Source organism: Humulus lupulus, chromosome 2 (genome assembly GCF_963169125.1).
Source record: "Humulus lupulus chromosome 2, drHumLupu1.1, whole genome shotgun sequence".
Classification (NCBI taxonomy): Eukaryota; Viridiplantae; Streptophyta; class Magnoliopsida; order Rosales; family Cannabaceae; genus Humulus; species Humulus lupulus.
The window spans coordinates 288452533-288478154 of NC_084794.1; the positions used below are offsets into that span (position 1 = coordinate 288452533).

General features: G+C 37.2%; 2 protein-coding genes across 4 annotated transcripts; both read left to right on the plus strand.

The window, feature by feature from the left end:
- The first annotated feature begins 1373 nt into the window (after positions 1 to 1373).
- Positions 1374 to 4043, plus strand: LOC133819694 (probable folate-biopterin transporter 9, chloroplastic). 3 transcript variants are annotated; one of them, XM_062252996.1, is made up of 3 exons: positions 1374 to 1539; positions 2194 to 2305; positions 2525 to 4042. In XM_062252996.1, exons 2-3 carry the CDS (start codon positions 2221 to 2223, stop codon positions 3673 to 3675), a joined length of 1236 nt encoding a protein of 411 aa, XP_062108980.1. In that variant the 5' UTR covers positions 1374 to 1539; positions 2194 to 2220; the 3' UTR covers positions 3676 to 4042. The 3 variants fall into 3 exon arrangements, with proteins under 3 accessions (XP_062108980.1, XP_062108979.1, XP_062108981.1); XM_062252995.1 differs by lacking the exon at positions 1374 to 1539 and having other exon boundaries at positions 1551 to 2305; positions 2525 to 4043; XM_062252997.1 differs by lacking the exon at positions 1374 to 1539 and having other exon boundaries at positions 2168 to 2305; positions 2536 to 4043.
- A 6181-nt stretch (positions 4044 to 10224) lies between these two features.
- On the plus strand, positions 10225 to 22374 carry LOC133819695 (DEAD-box ATP-dependent RNA helicase 13). Its single transcript, XM_062252998.1, has 15 exons — positions 10225 to 10519; positions 10800 to 11237; positions 16956 to 17128; positions 17206 to 17400; positions 17891 to 18067; positions 18291 to 18679; positions 19362 to 19542; positions 19857 to 19979; positions 20099 to 20215; positions 20355 to 20459; positions 20977 to 21117; positions 21237 to 21302; positions 21540 to 21701; positions 21850 to 21931; positions 22044 to 22374. The coding sequence occupies exons 1-15, from the start codon at positions 10351 to 10353 to the stop codon at positions 22091 to 22093; spliced, it is 2568 nt and encodes an 855-aa protein (XP_062108982.1). The 5' UTR covers positions 10225 to 10350; the 3' UTR covers positions 22094 to 22374.
- The last annotated feature ends 3248 nt before the right edge of the window (positions 22375 to 25622 follow it).

Below are 25622 nucleotides of genomic sequence, written 5' to 3' on the forward strand. Positions count from 1 at the left end.
TATTAATTATTGTATTAAATTTGTATCATTGTTTTATAAATTTCAAATAAATAAAAAATATTATATATAAAAGAATGACATAAATATATTAAATAAAAAAATTAAACTAAAATATTATTTATAATTTTTTTAAATATATATAATATGATGATATTTTTCAAACATAAATGATAATTTCTTAATAAAAATTTAGATTATGTATTATATATTATTATAAAGATATTTTATAATATTTAAATTTATATTAATATAAGTATTAAATATTTAATTTTGTATTATATATTATTATAATAATGATATTTTAAAATATTTGAATTTAAATTTATATTAATATAGTTATTATCTATGTAATTTTATAGTAAATATTATTATAATAATGATATTTTATAATATTTAAATTTATATTAATATAATTAATAAATATTTATTTTTAATTAGTTTTAAAAGTTTATTATATTAAATATATAGAATATTTCATTATAATTACAAACTCTTACAACCAAAATATTTTATTGTCTACACATTTTTTTTATATAAAAGAGATATAAATATAATGTACATGTAATACTGTGCTAAAATAAAATAGGAATATACTTATGTGGTACCTTATATTTTTGCAAAATATCATTTTGGTACCCTCTATTTTTAATAATGCTTATATGGTACCCTGTATTTTAAAATCGTACATATTTGGTACCCTAAACTCAGATTTGATAGATAAAATTTTGTCAATTTAATCAAACTGCTGTCAATTATGTAAGTTACAAATTTAAGTTTAATTACATAATTACATATAACTGATGACAGTTTGATTATATTGACAAAATTTTATCTATCAAATCTGAGTTTAGGGTACCAAGTATGTACGATTTTAAAATACAATGTACTACGTGAGCATTATTGAAAAGAGAGAGTACCAAAATGATATTTTGCAAAAATATAGGGTAACAAAAGAGTATATTCCTAAATAAAATATAATAATATTATATAATATAAATAAAACTTAGTTATTTTTTGATATAATTTTACATATTTAATTATTTCTAAAGTTACCTGTCCCCAACGCCAACGGTAGGAGAAACTCGGCCTGTAATTTCAACCCCGACCAAATAAAATTAATAATAATAATTATTATTATTACAAAAACACACAGTAAAAGTGAAGACGAACTGCCACGCGCTCGCATTTGCGTCCACTACAATCGCTACTCTTAGTCTTAAACCAAGGGTTCAACTCCAATACCAATGTTCGAGGAGGGATCAAGCGTGCGTGGCCGTCTCCGGACAAAGTCAAGGGCTTTCAAGGCAGTCACCATCGAATCGAATCAGCTGTTCAATGTCACAGAAATGGACGTTCAGAAAATGCCCATGTGGTATCCCACCGCTCTACTCTCTCTGTCCCAATACTCTAGGACAACAAGGGAGCGCGTGCGGCGCGTGTAGTTTATTTGTATGGGGGACCCAACAGGATCTCCCGAATGGAGGCTTGGCAAGGCAACCTTTAACTTCATTGCTCGACTGGTCCAGCGTCGGGAACTAGGTATCTTCATCACTGGAATCCTCTTCATCTTTTAATTTTTTTTAATTATATTTTATTATAAAAACTTTTTATTTTCCTTTTTCTCATTATTAGACTCTTCTAGATTTCTGTCTTATCACTCTTCTTATTATAGATTCTTTGTTTTTGCTAGTAATGATACCAATCTTGTTGTTATACTAGTTACTTTTCGTTTGGTTTTCGTTCTGAAGTTTATATCTTTAAAAGGAAAAAGAAAAAATACTCATTTTCAGCCAAAAGCCTTGAACCCCATTACACAATATTATGATTTGCCAATTGGGTTCGTGTGAAAATCCATGGAGGATAACGAATATCACTCCCCAGATCTTGAAGAGACCTCCATTGAAGAAATCTCTCTTGTACTCAAAACCAGTCCTTTGTTTTCATCCCCAGAACCCATATACGATAAACAGAGCAATAAAACGCAGAACCCACCTGGTAAATCCCACCTTCTCATTCAAGACCAAGGTTTTTCACGAGAAAAACGAACAGAGAAGTGGGGCTCTGGTCGGTGGCCCTGAGATGTTGGATTTGTGTGGACTTGGGTATTGGGTTCAGGGCTTTAGATGTTTTCCATGGCTGGCTTTGAATTTCCACATGACTCACAATCTCAACTTGCATCCCTCCATTCTGCAGCTCGTTCAGAACTCCGGTAACCTTCCCATGGTGGCCAAGCCTTTATATGGGATCTTATCTGATGCTTTTTACATCAATGGCGCTCGTAGAATACCTTATATATCTATAGGAGGTTGGTTAACTCTCATCTGATTTTACTTGCTTGCGCTTTTCTTTCTCTTTTTTATGTGTCATTATGATTCTAGTTCACTTTATAAATATAACGATTGCTGAATGTTGTAATTGGAAAAGGTTTATCTTTACTTTATGCCTAAAAAGGTAGCTTGTGTAAATGCAATATACCTTTTTGGACAATCTGTTGGTGTACTCTGATGGAATATAAACTTATCAGTTGTTTTGCAGATTTTGTCTTGGGGGTCCCTTGCATTGATCCCAGTTGCTGGTCAATCCCTTCTCACCGTTATGACAATTGTTCTTTTCAGTAATTTTGGAGCATCTATCGCAGAAGTTGCCAAGGATGCTCTTGTTGCCGAGTATGGTCAAAAACACAATTTGAATGGTCTCCAATCTTATGCTTTGATGGCTTCAGCTGCTGGTGGAATCCTTGGCAACTTACTAGGTGGATTTTTCTTAATGAAGGCACCACCTAGAACCATGTTTCTTCTTTTCACAGTTTTGCTTTCCATTCAATTTGGGCTTTCCTTAAGAACAAGTGAGGAATCTCTAGGCTTAGGGAAATTGCCGGATAACAGACTTGTGGAAAAATCAATTCTAGAAAGCTTTGGAACACAGTTTTCTGAGTTAAGAATGGCCATCAGCGATGAGAGCGTATACCGCCCTCTCGTATGGATTATAGCTTCTATTGTTTTGGTTCCAAGCCTGTCAGGATCCATCTTTTGCTACCAAACACAATGTCTAAATCTTGACCCTTCAATCATTGGCTTGTCAAGAGTAGTTGGTCAGTTAATGCTTCTCTCCATGACTATTCTTTATAACCGATACTGGAGACAAGTTCCCATGAGGAATTTGGTTAGTGCAGTTCAGATTGCTTATGCTGGTTCTGTTCTTCTTGACCTTATTTTGATGAAACAGATTAATCTCAAGCTGGGAATTCCAAACGACATCTTTGCTCTTATTTTCTCTGGATTGTCCGAAACTATTGCACAATTCAAGTTGTTACCTTTCTTAGTTCTATTTGCTAGTTCATGTCCTCCAGGTTGTGAAGGGTCTCTCACTTCATTCTTGGCATCAGCTCTGTGCTTGTCATCAATAACAAGTGGTTGTTTGGGCATTGGATTGGCTCTTGTGCTTGGAATAACATTAGGTGATTATTCAAGGCTGCCTTTGGGAATAGCAGTACAGTTCATTGCAGCTATGGTTCCTTTGTTATGGAGTCACCATTTACCTATGTCACAAGGATCTGCCAGGGAGAAGAAGAAAGGCATGAGTAAAAGAACTCGGCGAATCAGAAGGATTGGAAGAGTTGTTCTTGGATCAATCTATGTTTACCGACGGGAAAGAGAATCTGAGATGCAGAGTTGAAGAGAAGAAGCTAGGCTATAGCTAGCTTGTTCAACAGGTAACTTTCTTCTAGAGTTTCTTCAAGGATGATGGAGAAGAGGAAAGTGGAAGTCTTTGAGATGAGGCTTAGGAAATTTTCCAACATTAACTTGAGCTGATGAGTCACACAAGGCCCTCCCTCCCATTTCTCCAGACTGACTTTAAGATGAAGTATTTGTATGAGGTGAGGTCAATGATTCATCCTTGTAAAAATGATTTTGATCTGAAAGAGTGTAATTAATCCTTTGCAAGAAAATTTCGGCTCAGTTGCACTGTAAATATCATGAAATTTGAGAGCATTGAATTTGAATATCTAAAAATTGTGTCATAATAACCAGGTAGTGTGTGCGAGATATGATTTGCTGCACATGGAACCAAAAGAAACTGTTACCAAATTAGTAGTCTAACCCCAAAAGTTAAATAAACTAAAAACTAAATTGAGGTGAGTTCATAAACATCTCAGTCTAAGACCAATAGAACAAAATGGTACCTTAGCTCAAATTTGGTCACAAATGATATGTATCAAATAGGTATATTCCTACGGAATAGTAAAATATCATTTTATACTGATTTTCAAATTATAAGGTGCTTAATGACTATTATCTTGAAAGTAGGGTACATTTTAGTAATTTTCAAATTATAGGATACACAATGATTATTATAAAAAATATGGGATACCAAGAATATACTTTATTAAAACACAAAATATCAATAAAGTACCTACCCTTATTATTATTTCTATACATTTTCTACTACTAGTTAAATTGGTTTATAAAATTAATTTCAATAGTGGCTTCGAAAAATATATGATAAATTTGTTTAATTATTGAGCTATCATCAAAATAAATGACACTTGTGACTAGCTCAGTAGTTGAGTGTGTGAGGAAGAGATAGGAGTTAAAAAAAACTATCATCAAAATAAATATTGTGTGAGAACTTATTGATTTATATTTCAATGCATACTTACTCCATCTTTTAAAATATCTCCTCAAAATACATATTTTTTTATTTTACTTTTAAGTTTTACATTATACCATACATCAACTTCTCTATATATTTCTCTACATCATTTAAATATTATATCTTTATGATAATTTTGCAAAATAGACAAAATGAGATTTGAGAGATAATCAAAAGGGAGGTTAGGTTTTTATTATATCAAAAGAGATGAAAATAAGAGTACAAGAGCAACAAAATATATAGCCAAAATAATGAGAGGCTAAAAGACTAAACTACACTTACATATTAATAAAACTTATATTATTAACATCCCTTCTCAAACTCACGATGCATTTGCGGGAAGCATCGAGAGTTCGCTAACTAAGAAACGAAAACGAGAAATAGTATGAGCCTTCGTAAACAAGTCGGCAATCTGCATAGCGGAAGTGACAAATGGTAAAGTGATGGTCCCATTCTGATAGTGGTGACGAGTAAGATGACAATCTATCTCAATATGTTTCGTGCGCTCATGAAAAACGGAGTTGCGAGTAATCTGAATAGCACTAACATTGTCACAATGCATCGGAGTGGGATCTGAGAGAATAACACCCATATCAGCAAGTACCCAACGCAACCAAACAATTTCAGCGGTAGTGGAGGCCATGGCACGATATTCTGCTTCTGTAGACGATCGAGAGACAACAGTCTGTTTTTTACTCTTCTAAGAAATAAGAGAATCTCCCAAAAATATACAAAAACCAATGGTAGATTTGCGATCAGTACAATCACCACCCCAATCTGCATCTGAGTAGGCACGTAACTCTAAAGTAGACGTAGATGGAAAAAGTTGACTCTGAAATTGAGTTCCCCGAAGATATCGAAGAATACGAAGCACAGCTGCCCAATGAACGGTAGTGGGAGATGCAACAAACTGACTGACAATGTGAATTGCATAAGTGATGTCTGGCCTGGTGATAGTAAGGTACACTAAGCTACCAACCAGAGTGCGATATAGAGAGGGATCTGACAAGGCAACACCATCAGATGAAGAATACCTGACATTAAGCTCAAGAGGGGTATCAACAGTGTGAGCATCAGAGAGACGAGCCTGATCAAGAATATCAGCAATGTACTTAGATTGAGAAAGAAGATAGCCACGAGGAGAGTAAGTTACTTCTATCCCTAAAAAGTACCGTATGGAACCCAAATCTTTCATCTCAAACCCACGAGTCAAGTGCGTTTTCAACTCCGTTATCCCATTCGCATCATCACCGGTGATAATCATATCATCAACATATAAAGAGAGTAAAGTGCGGCCATAAGAAGTACACCTAAGAAAGAGAGCTGAATCATGTGCACTGTGGTGGAAGCCGAGAAAAGTAATCACGATGGAGAATTTTTCAAACCAGGCTCGGGGAGCTTTTTTAAGCCCATAAAGAGCCTTCTTCAATCTGCAAATTTCTCCTGAATTATGAGGAACACCTGGTGGAGGAACCATGTAAACTTCTTCTTGAAGAGTCTCGTTCAAGAAGGCGTTTTAACGTCCATTTGAGAAATGGACCACTGTCGAGCAGACGCAACAGCAATGAGAGTACGAATAGTGGTATGTTTGGAAACTGGAGCGAAAGTTTCCTCATAATCCATCCCATACTCCTGAGCAAAGCCTTTAGCAACCAAACGAGCTTTGTACCACTCTACTGACCCATCAGACTTAGTCTTGATCTTGTAAACCCAACGGGAACCAATAGCACGCTTCCCCACAGGAAGAGGAACAATATCCCAAGTACCTGTCTTGTACAACGTAGAGAGTTCTTCAACCATTGCCTGCTGCTAAAGAGGGTCAAGAGTAGCCTCTTTATAAGAAGAGGGCTCAGAGAGTTGGTGAATAGAAGTCAAAAAAGAAGAGAAAGAATCAGAATAAGTGGAGTAGACAAAATCAGGTAACTGTGTGGACTTACGAATTCTTTGAGGGTAGCGAGGAGGAGGAGCAGGATCCACAATCTCATAAGCATCTTGGGCAGTAGTAGGGACAGAAGGGACTTCGACAGGCTGAGAACCGACATCTGCAGAGTTAAGAGTATCAACAGTACAAGAATCAAATGGATCAATACGAGCGAGATCAGATTTGTGTAGAGTGGGGGTGTCTGATGGAATAGAGTAGAAATGTATATGCTCAAGAAACACAACATGACGAGAAACATAGAGTTTTTGACTAACAGGATCATATCATCGATATCCTTTTTGACCTTCACCATAACCAAGAAATACACAAAGAGCGGAACAAGAAGTAAGCTTACTACATTCAACATGAGGACGGAGAACAAAACATGTGGAACCAAAGACTCTCAATGAAGAATAATCAGGAGCGTCACCATAAAGTTTTTCAAAGGGAGACAGACCTGAAGTGACAGATGACGAAATTCTATTGATTGAATGAACTGCAGTCAGAATGGCTTCCCCCTAGAACTCACTAGGAACATAAGCAGACAATAAGAGAGAACGAGCAGTTTTAACAATGTGTCTGTGTTTTCTTTTGGCAACCCCATTTTGCTCTGGTGTATCGGTACAAGATGTTTGATGTAAGGTACCATCTAAAGCAAGCAATTCAGAGAAATGATTGGAGGTATATTCACAACCCAGATCACATCGAAAACATTTGATAACAACATTATGTTGAGTTTTAACAAAAGCACGAAACATATGATAAATCGCGATCCACCTTTTGTTAAGATAGACCGATGTTTCATAAGATAGACCCAATAAAAATGAGTATAATCATCAATAAAAGAGACATAGTAACGTGATCCACCTTTTGTTAGAACGGGTGATGGCCCCCACACATCAGAGTGAATCAAATCAAAAGGTGCAAGAGAAACAGAAACACTCTTATAAAAAGGTAAAGCATAAAATTTTGCCAATTTGCAACCACAACAATCTGAAATATCATGGGTTTGTAACTTTCCTAATGCTCCTGTGGAAGCTAAGTACTTTAAACGTGAACCAGATACATTTCCAAGACAAGAATGCCATAAATAAAAACTAGACGAAGACGAACTTAAACGAAATAAAGACAAATCGACACTAGAAGCTGCAACATCAGGAACTCTCAACTCATCTAAAATGTAAAGCCCCCTGCCTACGGCCTGTCCCAATCAGCTTCTTGGAATGAGGATCCTGCACATAACAACAAGAATTAGAGAAAATAACTAAGAAACCAGAGTCACATAATTGACTAACAGAGACAAGATTCAAAGTAAGATTTGGAACATGATATACATCAGAGAATGACATTTTTGGAGTGCAAATCGAGCCAATCCCTGCTAATGGCATGGGAGTGCCATCAGCGGTCATGACAGATACAGAGGGTGCTGATTTAATGGACATGAAGGAATTGGAATTAGGTGACATATGATGTGAAGCTCCAAAATCAAGGACCCATATAGAGGAAGATATACCTGGTGTATTACTAGAAGGCAAACCTATGTGTGAGGAGGCTGACATGGCGTGTGGTTGCGAGGCAATGAACTTCTGAAACTGCTCTGTGAGTGTATCAATCGAGGTACTAGGAGTGCTTCCAGAATCTGCAGGTGGAATAATAGCTGCCATGTTCGAAGACATAGAATGAAGAGGTCGATGAGGTTGGTTGCCAGATTTCTAGTGAGGAGACTGATTCGGTGATTGCGCCCTGTTCAACAGTTTGGGACATTGAGCCCTCCAGTGTCCCTTTTGCTTGCAAAAACTGCATTTGTCGTAGCCAACCTTGGCTTGAGTCTTGTGTTGATTGTTGGAGGCTGGCCGATGAGGAACTGCAAAGACAGAGGGATTCGGAGAAGGAAGAATCCCCTTTTCCGCCCCCCTTTATCAACACGAGACTTCAAGCGAATCTCTTATGCTAACAACTCATTAACCACCGAATTAACCGACGGAAGAGGACTGCGATGCAGGATTGTTCCACGAAGACCTTCAAACTCATCTCGAAGAGCCATAAAAAACTGAACCAGACGTTGTGCGTCTCTCGAGTAATGTAAGGGGCAAATGCCCGTAACTCCGCTGATTCAGTCAAAGCAAGCTGATCCCACAGATTAGACATAGCAGAATAAAATTCCTGAACGTTCATGCTATTCTGTTGAAGGGCCCGAATGTCAATCTCCAACTGATACTGCTTTGCGAAATTAGACTGTGTATACAACCTTTCTAAGTGCTCCCAAACTTCCTTCGCCGTCTCATATTTCGCCAATTGGATATCGATTGATTGTTGATCCAAGTGATGATTTTCGAATTGTTGGCATCCCAAAGATCCAGCTGTTCTACAAAACTCTCATCCTTATCGTCCTTCGGTTTCATGGAAGTTTCAGAAACATAACCCCACATACGTTTCCCTTTCAGACATTTTTTCATAACATAATGCCAATACGAATAATTCTGCCCATTCAATTGCACATTGTAATCCTAGCGCAACCAAATTGAGGATACTCAAGAACATTGCTCTGATACCATGATAATTTTGCAAAATAGACAAAATGAGATTTGAGAGAGAATCAAAAGGGAGGCTAGGTTTTCATTATATCAAAAGAGATGAAAATAATAGTACAAGAGCAACAAAATATATAGCCAAAATAATGAGAGGCTAAAAGACTAAACTACCCTTATATATTAATAAAACTTATATTATTAACACTTTAAATATATTTTATTACTTAAAATAAAATAAAATAATTAAAAAAAAGAAATAATAAATATATACTAAATGGAGAGAGAAAACTTATAAATAAAAATAATAATATTAAAATATTATATAAATGATACGTAAATATTACGTAAATGTAGATATGGATTAATTGGAGTTTGTGCATAGCCATTATAAATATATGTATAAAAAAGTTGATGGAAGATGTTTTTATGAGTTTTAGCTAAACATTATAGGGAAAGTGTATTACAAAATATATCACAAAAATATACATTTTTATAATTTGCCTCAAACTTTTATATTATACCATACATTTGCTTATCTATTTTTTCTCTAAATCATTTATATATTATATTTTTTAAAATATTTTATTCATTTTAAGAAATAAAATAATTAAATATTATAGGATCACACTCTCATATATACAAAAGTTTATAAAAAAATAATAAAATATTTATAGCTTGATGAATAGTATTTCACTACATATAGAAAAATACTATTCATTTAGGTAAAAAAATATAATTTTACATCACTCATTGGAAGACTACTTAACCAATATTTCTTTATATTATAAAGAATAACATATTTTAGCTCATCCATTGAGAGTACTCTTATCAGTAAATAACAAATAACTATTTAGTCATATGATTTTATAAAGTACTTTTTTTTTTCATGAGTACGTGAGACTTACTCAAATTTGAGTTTTTAGCATTTCTTTTTTGAAAAAAAACAAACAATAAAATCTTAAATATTAACCTTAAAGACTCGATTACAAGATTTTTTTTAGGGACTGAATCACCAAATAAAGTGAAAGTTAGGGGCATTTATGCTAAAATCTCCAAAAATTTCACAAATAAAAACATTAAAAGGTATAGGGGCAATTACGTCAAAAACAAACAAAAACCCTTTGTAATTCTTGGCTTCCTCTTCCCATTCCATTCACTTCTTTCTTATTAGTCCTACAAATACAGTTGCTAGCGAAAGCCTCACCGGCAGTCGGACCAACAAAAACCACGGTTGCTACTACGGCCATGGATTCGGTATCTGTATCCAGTGGAGGATTGAAGAAGAGACCGAAGAGGAAGCGGACTCAGAAACACGACGCCGAACTCGAGCAATTCGACTCCCTCCCATGGAGCTCATCATTATCCGGCGAGGACCCGTTCTCTTTTGTCGTTGGCTCCAATGAACTCGAAGGAGGTTTGTTCCTCTTTTTACTCGATTATTCTGCTCTAGAATGAGGATATTGTAATACATTTAATTGTTTCACTAAATTCTTTCAATGGAAATTTCGATTGCATTAATAGATTAACTTTTGGTAAGGTTATGTAAAATCAAACGAACTCGTTTGAAATTATGTTGATGAAACAGTTTGTATTTGATTCATTTTCATATATCAATGTAAGGTGGTAGTTATTAAAAGGTTTTTCATTTTGATGGTTTAGGCTTTTTGTATATATGTATATGAATTTATATACAGGTTTTCTTTCGCTTGAAGAGATTAATGAAGCCGAATATGGATTGGAAATCCCTAAACCCGAGGGAAATATCAAAAAGGAAAAGGCTAAGCCAAGTAAACAATCTAGCAAACAAAAGCTCAGCCAAAATGGTGGCAGTGACGGTAATGAGGTTCAGGCTGTAGATGAAGTGAACATGGAAGAGGGAGAGAATGTGATGGCTGAAAAGAAAAAGAGAAAGAAGAAGTTGAAGATGAAGAAAAAGAAGACAAAGGAGGCACAGAAAGTCGAGGATGTTGATTCTAATGCTGCTGATGTGGTTGAGAGTGAAGTTAAAGAGAGTGAAAAGGATGGGAATGTGAAACCTGAGCAGGGAAGTAAGAAGACTAAGAAGAAGAAGAAGAAGAAGAAGAAGAAGAAGAATGTGAATGAAACTCAGGAAAATGAAGAATCCATGCCTGGTTAGTGTTTTGTTCTACGTTCTAAATTACATGTTTATTGGTGCATTTGGATGGTAGTTTCCTTTTTAATTATTATGTGTTTTCTTAACCAGTTCTTATTCTATGGCTGGATGACAAATTTAGTTTCTCTTACAAAAGAAAAGATAATCAAGTCACTTGATCCTTTTCAGAGTATTAACTTAATGTTGTCACTGTGCTTTGTCTATCTGAAATGTAAACCCCTCTCACTATGGTAAGAAAATCTGGTGTATTTTGATTCTATTGTTTTATGTAGCCAACAGTTTCTGATTAATAATTTTCTATTTCCAAAATTTTTAATTTTTATAGCTTGCAAATTTTGTAAGTTCCGCTTTAAAACTTTTGTTCGGATCTTTGATAAGCCCCGACTACCTGCAAATCTGGTTAGAGACCAATAGAACAGTAGCAAAGCAGAAAACCCAGAAACAGAGAAATAATAAGCAGCTCAAAGAAACAGTGAAATCTGAATTAACCAGTCAAATGGTACAAATTCCACAGGTATTCGAGAGCCTGGGACTCTCCAATTGCAAGTAGCAAAAGCTAGCTCATGCATAACATTCTCTTTTCTCCTAACCGAATATATTCAGCTACTACTCATTATTAGTTACAATTACTAAACAGCCCCCCATACTCCTCCCAATAGACCGAATTACCCCTGGTGGGTGGACTTGGCTCTCCTAGAATAGGTGAACCTAATAGTAGTCCTAACATTACCCCCCCCCCCCTATATCTCTAACCTTGTCGTCAAGGTTAAAGGACGGAAATTGATTGCGAATGGTGTCAAACTTCTCCCAGGTGGCTTCAAACAGCGGTAGGTCTTTCCACTTGATTAACACTTCCAGCTGCTGGGTTGGGTCGTCCTTGGCATGGCGGACATTGAGGAGCGCTTCTGGTTCTACAATTAGCTCCAAATTAGCATTCAAGGTTGGAGGTAAGGTGGGAGAGGAGTGTGCCGCCCCGACAGCCGCGTGGAGTTGAGATACATGGAAGATAGGGTGTATGGCCGAAGTAGCTGGTAGGTCCAAACGATACGCTACTGCCCCAATCCGAGACAGCACCTTAAAGGGACCATAAAATCGTGCCTGCCAGTTTTTCATCTTCCAAATTGCCAAGGACTTCTGTCGGTAGGGTCGAAGTTTCACAAACACCGAATCCCCCTCCTAAAACTCCACATGTTGCCGAGACAAATCTGACGCTGCTTTCATCTTTTGCTGTGCCCGCAGTAAATGCATCTTCAAATCATCTAAAAATGCGTCCCTATCCTCCAACATCTGCTCTACGGTCACCGCTGTTGTTTTTCCAGTCTCGTAGCGGATCAAGGATGGAGGGTCACGGCCATAAAGCACTTTGAAAGGGGTGCATCCCAAAGCTGAGTGAAATGTCGTATTGTACCAATATTCAGCCCAAGACAGCCACTTCGCCCACACCCGAGGCTTCTCTGATGCAAAACAACATAAATACGTCTCGAGGCAGCGGTTGACCACCTCAGTTTGGCCGTCGGTTTGGGGGTGGTAAGCTGTGCTCCGCTTCAATTCTGTACCTTGTAAAGGAAACAGTTCTGTCCAAAAGTTGCTGAGAAAGATTCGGTCCCTGTCAGATACTATAGAACGCGGTACGCCATGCAATTTGACCACAAAGTCAAGAAATTTCTCAGCCACGGTTCGGGCATTGAAGGGATGTTTTAGACCAATAAAGTGGCTATACTTACTCAGTCGATCCACCACTACCAATATCGAATCCACCCCTTCCGATTTGGGCAGCCCCTCAATGAAATCCATTGACACATCTTCCCAAACCCGCTCGGGCAGCAGTATTGGTTGTAACAACCCCGCGGGTGACATGGCTTGTTCCGTTGACACACCTCGCACTGTCGCAAAAATTCCGTCACTGCTTTCTTCATGCTCGGCCAATACACATCCTGTCGCAGTCGCTGATAAGTACGCGACTCTCCCGAGTGCCCCCCAACCGGGGAACAATGATAATCCCTCAAAAAATCTGGCAGCAAGGATGAGGACGCTGTCAACACTAATCTGTCCTTATACATGAGTCGCCCATGCTCCCAAGTGAATCCCGGAACCACACTCCCTTGGGTAAGGTCAGCAATCACCCCCCCAAACAGCTTGTCTTGTTGCACTTCCCGAGCCACCACCTCCCAATCCAACCAAGTAGTTGAGGACAAAGCAGCACAATCCACCTGTGGTAGCCGTGAGAGTGCATCAGCCGCACTATTACCCACCCCTGGCCGAAAATGAATCTCAAAGTCATAACCCAAAATTTTTACCAACCACTTCTGATGTTCTGGAGACACTAGGCGTTGCTCCAACAGAAACTTTAAACTCTTTTGATCCGTGCGCACTATAAATTTCCTACCCAACAAGTATGGTCGCCACCTCAGAATGGCTAGCACAATCGCCATGAGCTCCTTCTCGTAAATTGACTTCAATTGGGCGCGCGGTTTAAGTGCTTGACTGAAATACGCAAGCGGCCGTCCCTCTTGCATGAGCACCGCCCCAATGCCATATCCCGAGGCATCTGTCTCCACCACAAAAGGTTTGGTAAAGTCCGGGAGAGCCAACACAGGCACAGATACTAGTGCTGTCTTGAGTGCTAAAAAAGCTTCAGTGGCTGCTGTGGACCACCCAAATTGGTCCTTTTTCAGTTGGTCCGTGAGAGGACGGGCTATGGCCCCATATCTCGCTACAAATTTCCGGTAGTAACCGGTCAATCCCAAGAAACCCCGCAGCTCCTTAAGCGTTGTGGGCAGCGGCCATTCATCCATGGCTTGAACCTTCGTGGGGTCAACGGCTACTCCCTCGGCTGAAATGATATGACCCAAGTATTCCAATTGAGATTGGAAGAAACAACACTTCTTGAAATTAGCATATAGTTGATGCCGAACTAAAGTCTGCAAGACCAATTCCAAATGTTCCATATGTGTGTCGCTGTCCGGGCTGTAAACAAGGATGTTGTCAAAGAAAACTAGCACAAATCGCCTCAAGAAAGGCTTGAAAACTTCATTCATGAGGGACTGAAACGTGGCGGGGGCATTCGTCAGGCCAAATGGCATGACCACAAACTCATAATGGCCCTTGTGAGTGCGGAAAGTCGTCTTGTGAATATCTTCCGGTCGCACTCGTATTTGGTGGTAGCCCGAACGTAAGTCTAACTTCGAAAAAATTCTGGCCCCATGCAGCTCATCTAACAGTTCGTCAATGACGGGAATAGGAAACTTGTCGGCGACTGTCTCCCGATTAAGCGCTCGGTAATCAACACAAAAACGCCAGCTGCCATCCTTCTTCTTAACCAGCAAGATGGGGCTTGAATAAGGGCTGCTATTGGGGCGGATTATACCAGCTGCTAGCATTTCCCCCACCAAACGCTCTATCTCGTCCTTCTGAATCTGGGGGTAACGGTAAGGTCTCATGCTGATCGGTAAGGTGCCCGGACGCAAGGAAATGGCATGATCGTGACTCCAGTGTGGTGGTAATGTGGACGGCACATCAAATACTGAGGTGTAAGTCTGAAGTAGTGCCGTGGCTGTACTAGGCAGCTCCCCCACTGTCGACGCAACCGTGGACATTCCCAACTCTACCTAAACCCCTTGCCGTTCTTGCTGCAAAATCTTCCGCATGGTCTTCAAAGAAACTCTGGTCTTATGCAGGGAGGGGTCGCCTCGCAACGTAAATGCTTTGCCACCAACATTCAGCTTCATAATGTGGTCCTTCCAGTGATGGTACGTGCCGCCCAAGGTCTCAAGCCACTGAATTCCCAAAATCACATCCGTGCTGCCCAACGGTAGTGGTAAAAAATCATCAACGATCTCCAATTCCTGTAAAGCCAACGGAACCGAGCGGCACACCCCTTCCCCCTTGACTGCCTGTCCCGTCCCCATTTGAACCCCATAAGCTTCAGTGCGAGATATAGGGAGTTGTAGCTTCGAAGCTAACTCAGCGGTAATGAAGTTGTGGGTCGCCCCACTATTAATAAGAACAACCACCTCTTGGCCATGGATATTGCCAAGTAATTTCATTGTCTTAGGCGAGGTCAAACCCACTACCGAGTTCAGTGGCACTTCCACCAATTGGGCCTCCAACCCCGTCGACGCCGGCGTATCCGAAGCCATACTCAGAAGTTCTTCAATCGGCTCGTCGGTCTCCTCCAAAGGAGCATCATCTTGCACCAAAACGATCTGCAACTCAGGAAACTTGCACTCATGCCCCCGACGCCATTTTCCCTCACATTTGAAACAAACTCCTCGAGTTTTCTGATCTTGAATCTCGGCCTCTGTCAGGCGACGATAGGCTGCCGTTGGTGTAGTCGGAGAAGACACTTGATGCGAAGTAGCCGCCGAGGAAGGAAACGTACCCCTGCATGTGTCGAGCTGCAAAGGACCCAATTGCCGATTAGGGTGTGGGTTTGATTTGGGCGGCCCAAGCCCAACCCGAGAAGCCCTAACCAAGGATTGGTTAGCTTCAATCACTTCTGCCAATTCCATCAACTGGGCCAAGCCCGCGGGCTTAAGGATTTGCAATGGGCCTTGGATATCCATCTTTAAGCCCTTGAGGAACGTGGACACCAACATTGAGTCCTCCATCGTCCCGAGCGTTGACGCAATGGATTCAAATTGCCTTCGGTAATCCTGGACCGTGGACGTCTGCCGGAGGCTCAACAGGCGGTCATAAAGGGAGCCCTCCGTCACCGGACGAAAACGTTGGACGATCAAAGATTTCAATTCTTCCCATGAAGCTATCGGTCGTCGAAGATTCGCCCAGCGAAACCAATGGAGGGCTGCCCCCTCCAAACACATCACCGCAGCTTCCAATTGCTCGGCCTCCGATAACCGTTGTAGCCCAAAGTACCTCTCCGCCCGATAAGTCCACTCATCGAGGTCAGCCCCCGAATACACAGGGAGCTCAATCTTCTGAGCTCTGAATTCAGGCCGATGGCTACCGTCGTCCCCACAAAAAGACGACCCACCCAGCGGAGGTGAGCCGGCCGAGGAGTGGTCGCCCGCGCCAGAAGGACGGTCGGGACCAAAACGACCCGCTGCCAACTCAGAGGCGATAAGGGCCTAGCCCTTGATCACCATCTCTAACTTCTCCGTAAGAACAGCCAGGCCATGCAACTGGGATTTCACGGTACCCTGAAGGGCAGACAATTGAGATTCAACCGAGTCAATTCGAGAGTCCATCCGAGTGTGCGGCATTCACCAGGAACGAGTGTCTCTGATACCAATTGATAAGCCCCGACTACCTGCAAATCTGGTTAGAGACCAATAGAACAGTAGCAAAGCAGAAAACCCAGAAACAGAGAAATAATAAGCAGCTCAAAGAAACAGTAAAATCTGAATTAATCAGTCAAATGGTACAAATTCCACAGGTATTCGAGAGCCTGGGACCCTCCAATTGCAAGTAGCAAAAGCTAGCTCATGCATAACATTCTCTTTCCTCCTAACTGAATATATTCAGCTACTACTCATTATTAGTTACAATTGCTAAACAGCCCCCCATACTCCTCCCAATAGACTGAATTACGCCTGGTGGGTGGATTTGGCTCTCCTAGCATAGGTGAACCTAATAGCAGTCCTAACAATCTTTTTGCCTTAGTGTTGACAATATTGATAATTTTATTTGAAGTTGAGGAAAGGAAGAACGAAAACAAAACAAATGATGTCTTTAACGTGTGTTGCCTGTATTGTAGTAAGCAATGCCCAAGATGAAGTTGAAGCAGAGCCTGTTGATGAAGCTGACTATTATTCATGGAATGAGTTGAGACTCCACCCTCTGATTATGAAATCTATATACAGACTTGGGTTCAAGGAACCAACACCAATACAAAAAGCTTGTATTCCCGCTGCCGCCCATCAAGGGAAGGTTAGTTAAGACTCCTGTTAAATTTATTATTAGGAGATGACAGCAGTAGGTTTATAGTCAGTGTGTTTTCATGGCAGGATGTCATTGGTGCTGCGGAGACAGGGTCTGGAAAGACGCTGGCTTTTGGTTTGCCCATTTTTCAGCGACTATTAGAAGAACAAGAGAAGGCTGCAAATGTACTTGAAGAAAGGGATGAGGAGGCAGAAAAGATTACTCGCAAAGGATTTTTACGGGCTCTCATTATTACTCCTACAAGAGAACTTGCACTTCAGGTACCTCATCAAGTTTATCCATTGACTTTTGTAATATAATTTCTTAGTTGAGGGGATGGGATTGCTGTAGATGTAGAAAGGTTTGATAATGACTGATATTAAATTATTTAATACATATAACCAGTCTGATTATCATACATCAATATATGTCATATAGTTACTTTTCTTTTCTATAGGACTAAATTTAAAGGCTTCAGTTAATCAACTTGAAGGTCATGAACTATTTTTTTCCCTGTGAATCAGCTATATCATCTGTCATATTATGCATTCTCTGTCATGTTTGAAAATTTTCAGTACAGCTTAGGAGATTTGATTAAAATTTCTGAATCTTATATATTTATCAGGCCAGCAGGTAGCTTATTCCTGGGCCAATTGCTTTGAGTATTAGTGGTTCATTTTAAATTTTGTATTTGCACGGATGTGAAGATTTTAGCTTAGTTATTAGATATGGAAACTACCAGTGTTTGGGTTTCATTGTTTCTTTTTCCAGGTAACTGATCATCTAAGGGCAGTTGGCAAGGATACCAATATCAGAATTGTTCCAATTGTGGGAGGAATGTCATCAGAGAAGCAGGCAAGACTTCTTAAATGGAGGCCTGAGATTGTTGTTGGAACTCCTGGTAGATTATGGGAACTCATGTCTGGGGGTGACAAGCATCTTGTGGAGGTCAGTGCTGCATTAAATCATTTCCTCAGACAATAAAGTAGAATTAAGAAAATTATCCTAGGCACACGAGTTCTTTCTTCAAAGTAGAATCTGGGTACATTGGTTCTAAGTATTTTAGTCCATAGATTTTCTTTATTCCATATTTATCCTTTAATTTCCTTGCAAATGGTTTTGAAGTTTTAAATCCTTATCTGTTTGAACTCCTCCTTTGTTTGCTTTGCAGTTACATTCATTGTCTTTTTTCGTGCTGGATGAGGCTGATCGAATGATAGAAAATGGACATTTCCATGAGTTGCAGTCAATAATTGACATGCTTCCTATGACCAGTGGTTCTACTGAAGTAAATCCTCAAAATACACAAAGTTGTGTTACAGTTTCAAGCTTCCAGAGAAAGAAAAGACAAACCTTTGTCTTTTCTGCTACCATAGCTCTATCTGCTGATTTCCGTAAAAAGCTAAAGCGTGGTTCCATGAAATCAAAGCAATCAATGGCTGAAGGGTTCAGTTCAATAGAAAACCTCTCAGAACGAGCAGGGATGAGAGACAATGTTGCCATTATTGATTTGACAAATGTGTCCATAATGGCAAATAAGCTCGAGGAATCATTTATAGAGTATACTCCTCCCATCTATTGCCCTGCTTTTTTCTTTTGTATAGATATTATGTATATGTTAACCTTGTATTGTTGTGTCTTTTTTCATCTGATAAAACACATAATTGTAAAGAATTCTTAGTCTGAGGCATCATCTGTGGTACACTTTTTGGCTATATGGCAGTAGTTTGATTGTTTAAAATATTTGTGTGTTTACATGCAAAGGAGGATATATTTTTAACTATGTGTAGCATATTGTTGTGACTTATTATGTTTGCATCTGATCCTTACTTCATCTTGGGCATGTACAAGGTGATTCTAATATCAATATGATTTTTTTTCCTCTTTGAAATAACATTGCATTATCTGTTAGCTTTTACTGCACCTTGATGGTACATAGATGATTCTCCTTTAGCTTCTATTGCGATTTCTGTGCAAGAGTTAATCTTTGACTTCTCTCTTTAATACATAAAGCTAATTATTATTGATGTGTGTACACCTTAATTTGTTGATACAACTTATGTATTCTCTTGGTGACTTACTAATTATTATTGGCTAATGAGGAAAAGTTTGTTATAGATGCAATTTTGATGTGTAGTACTCTTTTTTTCCAGCAAGGATATATCGTGACATTACTTTTTGATTATAGAAATATAGAATAGTGAACCTCTGAAATGAGAGACTAAACCTTCATGTATTGCAGATGCAAGGAAGAAGATAAAGATGCTTTTTTGTATTATATATTGAGTGTTCATGGACAAGGTCGCACAATAGTCTTCTGTACATCAGTGGCTGCTCTGCGTCATCTATCTTCTATCTTGCGCATCCTCGGTATTGATGTTTGGACCCTTCATGCCCAGATGCAGCAGCGAGCTCGATTAAAGGTTTGTTTTCTCTTGCTTACTGTTTATGTCTCTTAACACTTTTTATGTTTTATTTTGCACTTGAGAAGCCTCGTGTGATTATGTATCTAATTGCCCAAAACTTCTGTAGGTCTTATGCTGTACCCACACACGTATTTTTCTATTTTTTTATTTTGTTGCAACTTTTTGCTTGACAACTCTGAACCTTTATCTTTATGACAGAGGAGCACTCTTTGTAAATTCTATTCCCATAGCCGTACTACTTATTTCCATATGTAATTTTTTTCCTTTTTCTTGTTTCATATCCTGTTCCTCACATCATGGGTTCAATGCAGGCAATTGATCGTTTTAGGGGAAATGAGCATGGTATACTTGTTGCAACTGATGTGGCAGCTAGAGGCATTGATATTCCTGGTGTGAGAACTGTTGTTCACTATCAGCTACCACATTCAGCGGAAGTTAGTTAAAATTTTGAATCTTGTTTATGCTATTTTATGGATCTTCTGTATTAATACACCATATCTAGGTTTTTGCATTTTCTGATGAACTTTTTCCCTTTTCCCTTCTTTTTTATTAGGTTTATGTTCATAGAAGTGGGAGAACTGCTAGAGCTTCTGCTGATGGGTGCAGCATTGCCCTAATTTCACCGAAAGAAACTTCAAAGTTTGCTTCCTTGTGGAAATCCTTTTCTAAGGTTTTGTTTGCAGTGGCTTCTTTCTGATACCATTAGCTAAAGTGCCTTAGGAATTTGAGATTAACTCTGTAACTAAATTTCTGCCAAATTAATGACTATAGTTTCAATCTTAATATATATCTTTGTGTCTTTACCACAGGAAAGTTTTCAGCGTTTTCCTTTGGACAATTCGTACATGCCACAGGTCATGAAACGATTATCTCTTGCACGACAAATAGACAAGATTTTACGGAAGGGATCTAAGGTATTTATTTTGGATTTGAATTAGCTCATCTGAGTCCTTGATTAATTATCCTCCCCCTTACAGATATTTATGTGGGTAGCAAAGTTATTCCTAATGTAGCTGCTTTCAAAACAGCCCCAGTGTAGTTCTGGTTTAAACATTGCATCTTGTAATTGACTTTAGTTGGCTTTGAATTTTATTCTGCCATCCCTGATTTTAGTTCTTATGCATCGGCTGTGCCAATGTTATGAAAATTTTCTGGAAAAGGTGTTCTCCTTTTGATAGTTTTTTTCAAGTGTTGTCACTTACTTTCTAAACTATTATCATTCCTATTCTTTCCCTGCCTTTCTTCTATAACTGAAGTTCAATGTTATTTTTTTCCACTTAAAAATTGACCCCTCTCTGTTGATATCTCATTTCTTCTCAACTTAAAAGTTTTATTGTTGAAATTATTTTTTGCTAGGTGAACTTTGCTTGGAATTTTTCGGTCCATCATCAGTTTTCAACTTATTATATATTCCTTCTCTTCACATTTCAGGAGAAGTCACAGAAAAGCTGGGTTCAGCGAAATGCAGATTCAATTGACTTAGTAGTGGACAGTGATGAGAGCGAGGAGGAAAGAGTGAACAATTCCAAGCAAAAGAAAGTCACATCAGCAAGTTTAAATAAGTTGCAGCAGGTTCTTTTATTATGAAAACATTACTATATTTTTTTGTCTGCGAAGCTTATCATGGTCTATATTTTAGATTTATAAGGAGTTGTGATTTTCTCATTATTTTTTTTAATTTTAACCTACAGGAGCTAAATGACCTGCTTTCACGTCCACTACAACCAAAGACTTTCTCACATCGCTACTTGGCAGGGGTAACCATCTTAAACTTTCTTTCTAACATCGACCCTATCAAGATTTTTCCTTTCTTTGTAAATGACATTATCCTTGACAAAAGTACACCAACCAACTTAAAATTTATCTATTTTCACGAGCCATGGCATCTATAATAGTTTGTTTCGAATATTGTTTTTGTATTCTTCTTCAATAATCAGCTCAGTTTTTTGGCTAATATACCTTACTTCTACATACGATGGTCATCTATTTTCCAGGCTGGTGTTTCACCTCTGCTGCAACATCAATTTCAAGAATTAGCTAAGCAGAAACTAAGTGTCGTCAAGAACACAGGAGGACAAAACAAAAGGAGGAAAATGGTTGTTATAGGTCAGGATTGTGTGGAACCACTCCAGGCCCTTCGGAGTGCTGGTCAAGAGGTATTGCTATGATTATTGCTTCCTTATTTTATGATTGAATGGCGATAATTCTACCGCAAATTACTATCTACCATCTTCAACTGGTTTTGAGATTATTTAGTCTGAATGTTGGAACTTTTCATATTTTTCTTGTTTCTGTGTTTCATAGGTACACATGGATGTTAAAGAAATTGCTCAAAAACGTAAAACTACGGAGGAACTTCGGAAAAAAAGAAAAGATGAGAAGAAACGTGGGTTCTTCATTTTGAGTTTTGTAATCGTTTAATATTTAGCTGTCCTTGCTTTCTTTTTCGATACTTGAAAGAAAAACTGATGCATGTTTTTGATGTTCTTTCCATTCAGGCTTGAGAGATCAACGGAGAAAGCAGAGGAAGAAGATGAAAGGGTTGTAATAAGGTCATATTCTTCAAAACACAAAATAGAGTGAGATCCAACAAAATGGTATTCCAAGCAAAATATAAAATCACATCAAACTAACGGATGCAGAGTGTTTCAAATCACCTGGAAATTTTACACCATTTTGTATACTACTTTTAATTATAAATTTTGATGCATAAATTGGTATTATTCATTCTAGTTTAAGTTAGTGGCAACCGTAGATGTTTGTTGTATAATTTCTTTACCCTATTTTTATTAAAATTTGAGGTCAAACGATAAATAATTTCCACATAAAGTTTTGTTTTTATATTCTATTTTTTATTTTTGCCAAATTTACTGAAGAAACTCCATCACGCTTGTTTGCTTGTTGATTGTATTATGTTTCTATTATAATTATTATTTTTTTTATCAGTTTTTATTTTAATTGTTCTAGTTATAATTTATTTTTTTAGCCCGTCAAAAAAAAAAAAAAAACAATTTTGGCAACCAAAAAATTGTTAGTTTTGAAAATCAGTTAACTACTTTTTGAAAAGGTGGCTACCTCCCTCACCAAAAAAACACCACAAGAAGTCTTCGAGCCCCACAAAGCAAGGGCATGTGCAGATCCATTGCAATTCTGAGTAATCCAAACAATCGAGGCACTTAAATGTTTGGTATGAGATTTGGGTTTACGGGGAGTAGACTTAGAAAGAGTTTAGATTAAGAAAATGTAAAACTCAAATGTTCAAAGAGGCTAAAATTATGCTCAAATTAAGCTAAAAAATGGGACCTACTTGGAAACACAAAATCCTGAGCCATCAAAAATAAATTTACTGGATAAATTTGACATTTTCATTCCCACTAAACCAAACTCACATGTCAAACACCCCTAGGGAATTAACTAAACTAACAATACTGTAAAACAAGTGAGCACTATGCCAGACCTATTTAACTCTATGCTTTGGTTAGAGCATATGTAGTGGAGTGTTAAAAAGGTGATACATTGCAATATTTTAGTACATTTAATAAAAAATTCTACTCCAATATTGTTTTAAAAAGTGAGTCAAATTTAACACATTTTCAAAGTTGCACTAATTTTTTGTGCATTGGAGCTACACGTAGCAAAAATACCCAGTGGGGGGTAGGGTGAGTTGGGTCAATAAAATACTTGAACATCCCTTCACGAGGAAATTACATTTTATATGAGATTTTTAATAGTGTGCAAAAATATAGTTTTTTTTTAAAAAAAAAGTTAATTTATGGCTTATTTTAAGAATTTTTACTTTTATGGGTTTATTTTCCCATATTTTTGTATAAAAGTTGGTTTATGATATAGTTTTACTCTTAATAAAGTTTTATTAATTTGGAAGGGTATATTTGTAATTTGATTATTATTTTTTTAGCTTATTCATTTTTTTATATTATTTTATATTACTAATTTTATATTAACTTTTTCTTTGGTTGTTTTGCAATTTTTTTTGTTGTAACATGAATTGTGTTTAAAATTATTTTTTATTTACTATAAACATTTTTTTCTTTTTTTTTTAGAATGTACGTTTTTTTTTTCAAATTCTGGGTAAGGTAACCAATTACTTGATTGATCTTTGACAGTTATTTAAAAAAAATCCTAGAGCTAGGTTAAATAACATGTACCAAGAGGAGTTACCAGTTATCCTGAGATGAGTAACTTTTGGCCATAAGAGGGGTAACCAGTTACCATAAGAGGGGTGGCGGGTTACTCATATTAAATATGAAAAGAAACATCAAATTTAAAGGAAAAAGATAAAGAATACTTCATTAAAAAAGGAAGAAGTAACTATGATTTTAGTAACATTGGTAACTAGTTACCATAAAGAACCCAGAAATATACATACAAAGAACGTGAAGGTAACCAGTTACCCCCATAAATATACACACAAAGAACGTGAACGTAACCAGCTACCCTCATAAATATACACACAAAGAACAGGAATGTGACCAGTTACCACAGATCTGAAGATAGAAAAAAAAAAATCAGATCCACCCCCTTTCCTTTCTCTCTCATCTTCTTCATATAATTTTTTTTTCTAGATTTGAATGTTCCCATCAGGGTAACTGGTTACCCATTCACGTTTTCATATTTTTATTAGTTTTCTTTCCAAATTTTGGTGTTCTTATAAGAGTTACAGTAAAAAGATTTGAATTTGTTTACATATAGTGGAAAAAAACTATAAAAAAATTACAATAATAAAATATATAAATAAAAAAATAGTAAAATAATTATGTAATGTTAAAATATGTAAGATAAAAAGGAAAAAAAATTGAATGAGAACAGAATAAGTACAAAAATTGAAGAAAAAAGTTGGAAAAAAATATGGAAAAAAACAAAACAAAAGAAATGATGAAGGAAAAAAACAGATGAATGAATAAAAATGAAAAGAAGAAGAAGAAAAATAGAAAGAAAGAAAAAATGAATGAAAAAGTTGGTAGAAAAAAATGAAAAATGGAAGAAGAAAATAAGCTTATGTGTGAAAAAAGAAAAAGAAAAAGAAAAAACATGGAAGGAGAAAATAATAAATACAAAAATGAAGAAAAGATAGAAGGAAAAAAAAAAATTGAAGAAATATAGAAAAACAAAAAAATACAAATGAAAGAAAAAAAATAGATAAATAAAAAGAAGAAGAAGAATGGAAAAATAGAAAGAAAAAAAAAGATGCAGAAAAAAATTGGTAGAAAAAAAAATGAAAAAAAATGGAAAAAAGAATAAATAAGGAAAAAAAGATAGAAAAAATAATTAAAAAATGAAGGAAAAAATAAAAAGTGAAAAAAATAAAATAAAATTACCTTCAAAATCAAAGAAAACCTATTAGTTTGAAATAGGCTATTTATGATTTTTACCCCCCGAACTATTACATATGTATTATCGCGCCCTTCGATTTTTTCAAGCCGTTAAAAAATCTCCCCGATCTATTCACAGTCATGTAACTTAGGACTTCCGTCCAATTCCATTTATTTTTTGTAATAGGAGGATGATGTGGCCTTTTTTTACATGATTTGGGATGACACGTGTGACTCTAAAATGTGAGTTGGATATTATAGCCTGCTGACATGGAAATTTAATTTTAGCCCGAATGAATTATGAAAATAGAAAATAAAGTAAATAATAAAAATAAGGATTTTCAATTTGGGGTCGGGTCAATTGGGATTTTAGGGTTTACTGACATAGAGATCTGGATTGTGCCATTTTCCCCTTCATGTAAGAGTAATCCGATTATGACGCCCTTTACTCTCCTTTTCTTCACATTTCAGTTCTTCTCTGTAATCAAATCCATATCCCAATCCAAATCTACACCCTCAAATGTTAAATCCCTACCATAACCCTAGACTTTTCCAATATGATCCACCGTTTTCTGCATTTGTTTTCCAAAGCATCTGATCCAATATCACTCCTATGGCGTTCATCTGATACAATTGGTACTTTCTTTTCCCCGAATTGTAGTTTCAAAATCTCATCCTCAATGATTTTTTGGTATGGTTTTTGTGAGTTTCTGGTTTTATTTATTTTGATACAGATTTGGGGGGTGA